We start from the raw sequence: 10,422 nt of genomic DNA on the forward strand, positions 1-10,422 counted from the left end.
CTGATTGGTCAATGTCATGTCAATCACATATTAGCAATCCAATCAGAGAACAGATGGGTTTGGCTGTCGGAGGGGTGCTTTACTGAGTTTCAGGTCCTGGAAGGGTAATACAGTTTGAAGCTGGAGGATCTGTACATAAATATCCCATAAGGCTCATACAAGCTAGGTCCCTTAACTTTCGGTAGCTGTTGAAAGGATAAAGTTTTGGTATATCAATGGTTAGAAATACCATTATTACTTTAGGATTAGTTTCACAAAAATCAGGGCTGATCCGGGACCATTGCTGTGAGTTACAGTGCGCAGCATAAAGGCCCTTTCACAGCGTGTGCTGCTAATGCTAACTGCTAACTAAGACCCAAGGATCCAGAATTTGTTGCGCTGGCTACTTAGCTGTCTAGGTTTTGGCGGCAGCGCTACGTGAACTAGATGCTCCTGCTCCTTATTGTTTCTATCTCTGAGTTTATGTCCTCTACAAGAGTTTGTGTTGTTTTATCTTCAAATGTTCAATAAAAACATGTATCGCTAATTCATAATGAAGAAAGCTTTGTGCCTATCCCCACTAGTGAAGATTTCCACAACACTGCTTTCCCCCGAGGTCTGGAGCACTGCTGAAAGGGTTCTGGATGTCTGTATAAGCACACAAACCTTTGAGACAAAAATCACCGAACTCTGACACGCACAGACTGTTTTTCCTTCATGGAGATGAAGGAAAACGCTGGGCTGGCATGTAAAAGAACATTTAATCTTCCAGGACCTGAAGCTCCGCAAAGCACCCCTCCAACAGCCAAACCCATCTGTTCTCTGATTGGATTGCTAATATGTGATTGACATGACATTGACCAATCAGCTGAAAGGAAGAAAAATTGGCTGAAAATTTGTATGTGTGAGTTGAAAGTCACATACAGCCAGGGAACCTGAGCGCAGAGTTTTACACCTAGCTTTTTGCTTTGTATCTGTAGCCAGACCTTAACAAAAAATGTGCAACTTGTGTAAATATTTTACAAACACAAATCCTTTTTACACACACGTAAATTCTCATCTGTATTTGCACAGACATAAAATTTTCACATATTTTGGTTTACAAGGTTACAAAACTCAGTTCACAAAAACGCATTTGATTTACAAGTACAAAATATTTATGGCCACAATTTGAGCCCATAGTTATGGTGTTAACGTCATTTTAACAAGATTAAAGCTCACAGCACTAATTTATTTTATTCCCAAATTTGACTCTCACATTTTGTCTGAAAATTTATTCTCAGAATAGCATTTCAACTTTCTTCTAGAATAACCATTTCTAGTTTATTCTCAACATTTCTGGCTTGAAATGTTAACGTTATTCTGATAACAATGTTGCAACTCTTTATTTTCAATTTAAATTTTCTTCTCAAATCTTAGTTCTGGAAATTGTGTTTATTCTCAGAACAATAACTTTATTCTGGAAGATTTTGACTATTCTCAAAATCTCAAATTCCTTCTCAGAACAGTATGTCAAATGTATTTTGGAAATAGTACGCTTACATTTTGACTTCTATAAAAATCTATTCTCAGAATAGTGTTTCAGCTTTAATATGGACGCTTTATTTTGAGTTTATTCTCAAAATGTAATTCTCAGAATATTGACTTTATTCTGAAATTTCTGACTTGTCCTCAAAACAGTATTTCAGCTTTAGTTTTTCAGGTTTACTCTTAAATCTTGACTTTCTCAGCATAACATCTCAACTTTAATAAAGATATTTTATTTTGAATTTATTCTCAAAATAATGTTTCAGATTTCTGCCATATCAAATGTGCAGAGCTACTCACTGTGGTGATTAAAGGAACAGCTGAAAGTAGCTTCCGTTTCAATTTTGTTCCAGAAATGGTGCTTTAGGTTTGTTCGCAAAATGCTGAGTTTATTCTTGACAGTATTTTTAGTTTTAAAATGGTATTTTGAAATTAGAATCAAGACCAACTCTGTCCCCGTAATCCTTAACTTCTAACCGCACAGTTTTTATAATTTCCGGCATTTAGCAAAACTGACTAGATTTTTCCTACACAAGTAGTTTGTTTTGATCCTTAAATTATTTCAACTCTGTTCTGATGTTACAGCTTCATTCCTCAAGTTTCGACTTTGTTCTGCAAAATTAAAGAGAAATTTCTCGTAATATTTTTTTTCCTCGGTGCGACCCTGATACTCCTTGTAAAGTGTGTGTGTGTGTGTGTTCTGCTTGCCTGCCCTTGTTCTGCTCCCTTGTAAGTGCAGAAGTACTAGAATAGCATTAGATAATAGATAATTCATGCCTGCCAGGAGTGCCAGAACACGCGAGTGGAAGTTGGGGAAAACGAGTGCAAAAAGCATGCCACTATCTGTGTGTTTGTCAAAATACTGGTTTACCTGCTCGTTACACTGAAGTCACTAGTTAACCTTAAACTCACAATAAGCTAACAGGGTGGGGCTTTGTGTGTAAACGCCCAAAAACACTTGAACAGCACACTGAATGTGGCCTCCAACTGGGCTGTGAGTGTGGTGATTAAAATGAAACATGACGTGCTGAGATAGGCTGTGGATGCACATCTGTGAGTGTGTGTGTGTGTCTGTGTGTGTGTGTATGTGGAAGTGCCTTTTTTTAAAATCCTTTTTTGGAAGTTGTGAATCCACTCACGCATGTCCTGAGCGAAGAGCAGCAGCACTCCGAATGAAATAATCATAAAGTGTTTAGTAGATTTCTGAATTATGAATTCTAGCATTAACCCATTGTGAACATTGCACTTTGATGTATAGGATTGTGTACTTGGCATGTAGCATCATAACATGTTGGTGCATTTTAACTCAAAGGGAGGTTTCTTTGAATGTGTTTGATAATAAAGGAAATGGTTTTTGTCTGTTAGTGTTGCTGTATTTGAAAACTGAGCCTCCTAATGATGAGCTCATATAGCCAAATGGATTGTATCAATGTGTTGTATTTATATTATAAATAAACCTAAACTAGCATTCAAGCCTCTCATCGATTTGATCCTTTCCTTTGCTGTTTTCTCCCACTCAAACTTCCTGATGTGTTCAGTAAATTGCTGCCATTTAACCCTTTCATAGTTCTTTTTCCACTATTTCTCCAAATGTCGTTAACACCAAATTGTGCGCCCACCATCTGAAAGTTGCAGCAGAAATTGAGTTTTTGGTGAGTCTGTGGCTTCAGTTTCCTCTTCTTAGTTGACGGGAGTGGTACCCGGTTTCCCCTTTAGCTGCAAGGTTCAACCGGTTTTGCTTTCAGAGAATCTCTTCTGCATACTTTGGTTGCAGTGAGTGGCTATTTCAGATACTGTTGGCTTCCATTTTCCTCTGACATCACCAAGACATTTTTGGCCAGAAACTGCCGCTCACTGGACATTTTCTCTTTTCAGATCTTTCTTTGTAAATTTTAAAGACGGTTGTGCAGGAGAGCAGATGGGCAGTTTTAGGCTTTGTTCAAAGTCCATTAAATCACATTTCTCCTATTCTGATGTTTAGCTTGAACTTCTGGAGGATTATTTTGACTGTGTTCAAATGCTTAAATGCACTGGGCTAATAAAAGGGCCAGTGGGTGTATGTGCATTAGTAAATGAACACTCTTTAATTTTTAATCTCAGACGATATTCACAAAAAAATTATTTTATTCTCCTCTAAAATATTGAGCTTTCTGTTCCAGTGATGGATATTCCTGTTAAACATAGCCAAAGTTTCACATAATGAGATCACTTTACGTGCAGCGAGCCAAAAGCTTCACAGGTTAAACCGTCTGGTCTCGAAATGATGTCACATATCCTTATTGTAGTGATCTCAGCACATAGCTGAGCACTGCAGTCCCGTCCTGTGAGAGGCAACCAATCAAAACAAAGTTGGTTCAAACAGGGGGAGGAGCCAAAGCAGCTGCAGCAAAGCAGAGTTTAAAACAAATAAGGATATTAAAAATAAATAAATAATACAAAAAAAAATATGTAAAAAGTAAATATTGAAACTTTACTGTTTTACATTTCAAATCTTTATTTAAACTGTATTAAGCACAACAAATGTAATGTATAACGAATTAAAACATAAACCTGTTAAAACCGCATGATGCCAAATAATTAAAAGGCTCTGAGCACGAGCAGTGCTGTGGTGGTCATCCTGTCACGGTCAGGTCAAATAAATTCAGAGCACCTAGAATCTCTTTGGTCTGGAATATTTTTGGCAAACTGAGAAAGCAGCAAAAAGCGCCAGCTGGACCACAGAAAACGCAGGACCATGTAAAAATTTAGCGTCTTGTCGATGTGCAGTTCAGCCCTTCGACCCGGGTTTGAGGGTGCTGAAAGGCTTGGAGTTCCGAAGCGAGCCAGAAATCTCCTGCAAGAAGCCGGTGAGGTGCAGATCCTTCTCAGACTTCCTTCCGTCAAAGATGACGACAAGCGTAAAGTGCGGCTCCGGCCGCGTCAGGTAGTATGTGCTCTGGACCTTGTCATCATAGAAGTGCACCACTTTGTCCAGAGTGTTGAGTTCAGCGGCGCGGTCTCCCATCATCATGATGACGTTGGGCCAGTGTGTGAGCGGCCGCTCTCCCGATGGCAGTGACACCACAGCGGGGAACTGCTCCACGCCCTTCGGTGCTTCCCGGTACGAGTGTGGGTGGTGGTAGCCGTGACCCTGGAAGCTTTCCGAGCCGCGGTTGTCAAACACAAGCGACACATTGCTGGCATCGTGTTTGCGTATGAAGGTGGAGATCTTGCCGTAGTAGTCCGGGGTGGTGCGGGCCGTCTGCGCCCTCATGTCAGCCGGTACCGTCTGCTTGCTCAGAACTTCGTGAAAGTAGAAGCTGAACTTGGCGAGCAGTGTCGCTTGGAAGCGCTGCAGCCACACATAGAGGTGCGGAGGCTGCACTGCCTTCTGGGACTGACCTCCGAACAGGTGCTTGCGAGTCTCCTTCTGCCGCTGGAACAGCTGACCCCAGGTGAGGAGCTTGGAGTTGGCACCGTGCAGGCTGAGCAGGGCGGGCAGGAAGTGCCACTCGGACAACTGGGCTTGGCAGCGCAGCAGCTGTGTCACTACGTCCACCTCCATCTGGAAGCCCTCCTCCACCCGGCCCACAATGGGATGGTGAAACCTGGAAGAGCAAAAAAAGAAAGAGAAGGAGGTGAGGAAGTAAAGAAGGAACCAATCCATCAATCAGTCATTATTCCTCCTGTTGGGTCTGACATTATTCATCTTTTCCAGGCCTGAAACAAACACACACTGAGGCTCCAGTGAAACAATCACTTCTGAACAGTGCTGACAGACCTGCAAAGGCAAAATGTGAAGAAGTTTTGAGGGTGCCAAAATAAAATCTCTCTGAGGAGATAGAATCCTTTATTTTCTCTTCTGGCCTAATTTGCAGAAACCTCAAAGCAGCTGAGACAAACGTCTCCCCCAGATCTGCTGACAAGGCAGAGAGAGAGAGCAAGCACGTTACAGTTTCTCGCCGGTTCATGGCTGGCTGACCCGTTGACGTCTGGCGCGTCACGCTGCATTCCGCTGCAGCTCCGTCAACAGCTCACTCGCTTTCTGTTCCTGCTGTGGCTACAGCACGCCACTTTGCTGACACGTCTCTGGGGAAAACACCAGATTCCTGAGCTCAAAGTTTCCCTTCAACAACCTCAATATGTCACTCTCTCTCTTTCTCTCTCGCTCTTTGTTTTTTACACTTGGGTCCAGAAGCTTTTGAATAATGACACAATTTTTGCCAGTGTGCACCACCACAGCAGGTTTTAAATTAAACTATGAAGAAATGATTTAAGTGCTGACTTCCAGCTTTAATTCTAGGACTTTAATTTAAATACTGCATTACCTGTTTAGGAATTACACACATTTCTATGCACAGTCACCTGGTCTGTGTCAAAATTGTGTCGTCCAAATACTTAACCGTACATGTTTGGGTTTTTTTTAATCTCGCTTTTTTCTAATCAACATCAAAGGACCAAACTACCTGGGTCTGGAAGTATTAGTTACTACAACTATGTTAGTTGTAGTGGTTTCGAACTGTTCCATTTAACTCTTACATTGCAAAATTAAAAGATTTTCTTCAGTAAAAGTAATCTGTAATCAGATACACACTTGGAGCTGTATTTCTGGAGGACGACCTCGAGCACTGTGACCAGCTCCTCAGAGTTGACATTCTTCTGGCTGCCCAGTGAGTGCATTTTCTCGTACAGGTCAGCCATCTCCATGCGGGCCTGGATGAAGTGGCAGAGCTGCTCTGAAAGGTGCGATAACAGGTCCTCCAGGTAGGAGGCGGAAGAGGAGGAGTTCAACTGGCCGTGGCGCCCCATCATCACCACCTTCCTGAGCTCGTTGTACAGCGAGGTGTAGATGGTGCGGATGGAGTCCTTCCGGCTGAAGAAGGACTGGCCACCTGCAGAGAGAGGGGTGTGTGTCAAGCTACAGAAACACTTAGGTGCTGCAGCGCCACCTGGTGGTGGAAATTAAATTTATATCTGGAGTTTTAAATGTTTAATTGAGTACAAACAATAGACAATAAGAAATCATTGCTTACTTATAATGAAGATGAAAACATAATAAGTCTCAGCTCAGACTGGATTAAAATTCTGACTGAAGCAGCGATAAAAACAGTTGGAGCTGTTGTGAACAAACGTTCTGCAAGGTGTGATGCAGGACATCCATCGAGGACATAAAACAAATTATAAAACCTAAAACTCTGCATGCACAGCACTACATTTAAAAGCTGTTTATTAGGAGCAAAAAAAAGATAAATACTTAGAAATGTTTATGTTCACAGCAGGAAAAAGGAGTAAAAACCCTGAAATCACCGTTATGGACTGAACCCAGATTTCCCAAAACATTCCCATATTTGACGTTTTAAAGAAGGTGTCATTCTGAAGGAGACCACTCGCATGAAATATTTCACCACAGGTTAAAGGTGAATGCCCAGAACAGACTTGTAGTGATTGCAGTGACCCTTTGCTCTAAGGGGAACCACACAATTCCAACATTCCTTCCACAGCATGAGCGCCACAGGCCATTTTATTATCATGAACTGACATTCATATTTGCAATTGTTCTCCTAAATTTGCTATCATTTCTTATAAATAGATTTTTTCTCCTAGACTTTCGTTTACTTATAAACATGCTCCATTGTCCTGAATTTTTTTCTTACAAATATGCCATTTTCACCTGAAACTTTTTCCCCTCGTAGATTTGCGCGTTTTTTAAAAAATCATTTTAATTTCATTTAATATGTCAATGAAATCAATTACACATCGACGAATTATTCTACCTTCGTACATGCACAGACCCCATATATACTCCATTTTATCTGCTTTAATCCACCACACCCTCCGTGTTATGGTGGTAGTTATACAGCGGACCACAGCAGCAGAGAAAGCTACCTATTTTCTGTCCCAGGAACGTCATGTTGTGGTACACCTTCTCCGCCGCGGCCAGGTGAGCCAGAGCGGCCAGCAGCGCGCTCCAGATGCTCCCGCTGCTCCTGCTGCCGTCCTTCTCCCGCTCCACGTAGTCCTTTGCTCGGTCGAAGGAAAACATGCCGAGCTGGGCGAAGAAGCTCTCCAGGATGGCCCGCTCCCGGGGAACGGGCCGCAGCTCCTCCACCTCCATGGTTCGCAGATACCCCCGAGCTAACTGTTAGCAACGGGAAGTGTGTGTAAGAAAAAACACCAACTGATAAATAGTGTGGTTAAAAGGCTAATTTTACATACTAATCCCAGGAAACCCATTAAATATAAACGTGAAACAAAGAAATTAAAACACGTCTATTTAAAGCTAACAGGCCAAGTGCAAGACGCCATATTGGCTACGCCGGATGTAAACACTACGGAAAGCCGCGGACGTCAATTCATGAAGAACCTCCTAAATTGGGGGCGATAGAGGAGGGGGTCTTTTATTCAGCGGCGGATCTAGAGAAATTTTCTTAGGGTGGCATGAGCGTGGCAAAGAAATCAAATGGGGTGGCAAAATCAAAGCCTTTTTTTTTTCAAACACATGTGCAGGTGGTTACATATGGTTAAACTAATTCAAATGCAGTAAGTATACACGTTTTTCATATAAATATAGTCTATAACTTAATTATTATCTGTAGCCCACATAATTACACACTTTAGTTACATAAAACATGTGAGTTTTGATGCTATGTACTGTATAGCCTGTATAATAAATAAATATGTAGCCCAATAAGTATAAAATCCAGAAAGCTACACAACATTGGGCGGTTCATTTACAAACACAAGTCTAACTTAAGTTTCACTGCTTTTTGTTAGAAAACAATCACACTGTTGGATGCTTTAATACACAAAATGTCAGAAATCTGCACTGTCATGAACAAAAATTTAAACCTAATTTAAACCTGATGTGTTTCTATTAGAGGAGTTAACCTGTGGAATAGTTATGACAGTGATTTAAAAAGGTGTGGTTCATTTTCCTTAAAATAGAGTATTAGAAAAATATATAAATCAAGAATGAAAAGAGCAAAAAAAAACCTCTTGATTCTTTTGCTTTGATGTAGTTACTTATCTAAGGTGGAAAGTTTTTTTTTTCTTGTTTGTTTGTTTGTTTTGTTTTTGCTTTATTATTTGCTTCGAGCACTGTGTACAGGAGCTGCATACAAAAAGATATTTTGTTAAAAGGGTTGGCGTAATAAGCAAATGCTTCAGCCAATACCTTTTGATTAGCCTTGTCTCATGCTTTCTTGCTTTGTGGTAGATCTTTGTTCTGTTTTCACTGAGATATTTGAATGCTAATCAATCAAAATCAAAATCAAATCAAATCAAATCCCAGGAGTTCAAATATATAAATTAATATGTAAATTAAATACAACATAACTTTAAGAAGTGAAGTTATATTGTTCTTTTACTTAAAAAAATATTTTCGCCAATATTTTTCCCAGTTTTCCTACACGTTACTATTTTTCATCATGTATCCCCTCTAAGTAACAACAGGAATGAACCAAATCCCAGGTTTAGACTTATTTTTCCACTTTTATTGTTGAAAGCATATTAAAGTTGTCTTTTGTGGGGCTGAAACTGTGGAAAACCTCCCAATACTTTATCTACAGTTAATGTTTTTAACACAGTTATTTAACAGAACTGTTTTGTACTTTTTTGTACTAAATAACACTCTGAATATGTTTTATATTAATTGGTTTTTGTTTTTGTTTCATATATATTGCTGTTATATGTCCTCATTCTTGTTGGCTTTTAACCGGGCCCTGAAATATGCTGCAAGGACTAAAAATAAATGTAAAATTGATGTTGCTGTCAGGGGTGTTGGTGAAGATATATAACCTTAATATCACTTAAGCCAGGGGTGTCCAACTCCAGGCCTCAAGGGTCGGTGTCCTGCAGGTTTTAGTTGTGTTCTTGATCCAACAGCTGATTTCAATGGCTAAATTACCTCCTCAGCATGTCTTGAAGTTCTTCACAGGCCTGGTAATGAACTAATCATTTGATTCAGGTGTGTTGACACAGGGTGATATATAAAACCTGCAGGACACTGGCCCTTGAGGCTTGGAGCGGGACACCCCTGACTTAATCTAAGCACCAATCAAAGGGGATGAAGTTCCTGTAGTTCCTCTAGTGGCCACTTGATGCTGCTTCAAACAGTGAGTCAGTTGCCATAGACTCCAATGTTAACGTGTCCAACTTCCCAGCAGACATAAATATGGTTACAGCCTGATGCAAGAAACAACTTAGGCCTGTCCTAATAGGGTCACTTCCAGTACCAAAAAAGCGGCATGGCAGTGACTAATCCCATCTTTTATATACAGTCTATGGTTTAAAGTTTGGCTTGCCCATTGATTTCCCTCAGGATTCATTTGCTCCAAGAGTCTTTGGGGATTCATATGTGCTCAAATTGTGGTCATAAATATTTTGTACTTGTAAATCAAATGCATATTTGTGTACTGAGTTTTGTAACCTTGTAAACCAAAATATTTGAAAAATGTTATGTTTCTGCATCTATGTGTTAGTTGAAAGCCACATGCAGTCAGGGAACCCGAGCACAGAGTTTTACATGTAGTTTTTTGCTTTATATCTGTAACCAGACCTTAACAAAAAAAATTGTAACTTGTGTAAATATTTTTACAAACACAAATCTTTTTTTACACACACAGAAATTCTCATCTGTAGATGCACAAGCATAAAATTTTCACATATTTTGGTTTACAAGGTTACAAAACTCAAATACTCACAAATATACATTTGATTTACAAGTACAAAATATTTATGACCACAATTTGAGCCCATAGGATTCACTAAACTCCAACATCATGTCATGGTGTTGAAGTCCCTTTCAACAACTACACTTCCCATGAGTCTTGTAAATACAGAATGTTATAAGTTCTTTCTCTCTAATTCTCTCTTAAGGCTCTCTCTCTCTCCAGGGGTGGATCTAGCCCCCCTCTTAAAAAGTTACTGCTGCTTCAG

The 10,422-nt window shown here is 40.2% G+C and overlaps 1 protein-coding gene across 1 annotated transcript; it reads right to left on the minus strand.

Moving 5' to 3' along the window:
• Positions 1-2,637: 2,637 nt before the first annotated feature.
• kics2 (KICSTOR subunit 2) lies at positions 2,638-7,853 on the minus strand. The gene is made up of 3 exons (XM_005921044.2): positions 7,372-7,853; positions 6,080-6,377; positions 2,638-5,093 (listed from the first exon to the last, which is right to left on the minus strand). The coding sequence occupies exons 1-3, from the start codon at positions 7,598-7,600 to the stop codon at positions 4,274-4,276; spliced, it is 1,347 nt and encodes a 448-aa protein (XP_005921106.1). The 5' UTR covers positions 7,601-7,853; the 3' UTR covers positions 2,638-4,273.
• Between the last annotated feature and the right edge of the window lie 2,569 nt (positions 7,854-10,422).

The sequence above is a fragment of the Haplochromis burtoni genome, unplaced genomic scaffold (assembly GCF_018398535.1).
Source record: "Haplochromis burtoni strain Fernald_Lab_line unplaced genomic scaffold, NCSU_Asbu1 Contig_44, whole genome shotgun sequence".
In the NCBI taxonomy this organism is placed as follows: Eukaryota; Metazoa; Chordata; class Actinopteri; order Cichliformes; family Cichlidae; genus Haplochromis; species Haplochromis burtoni.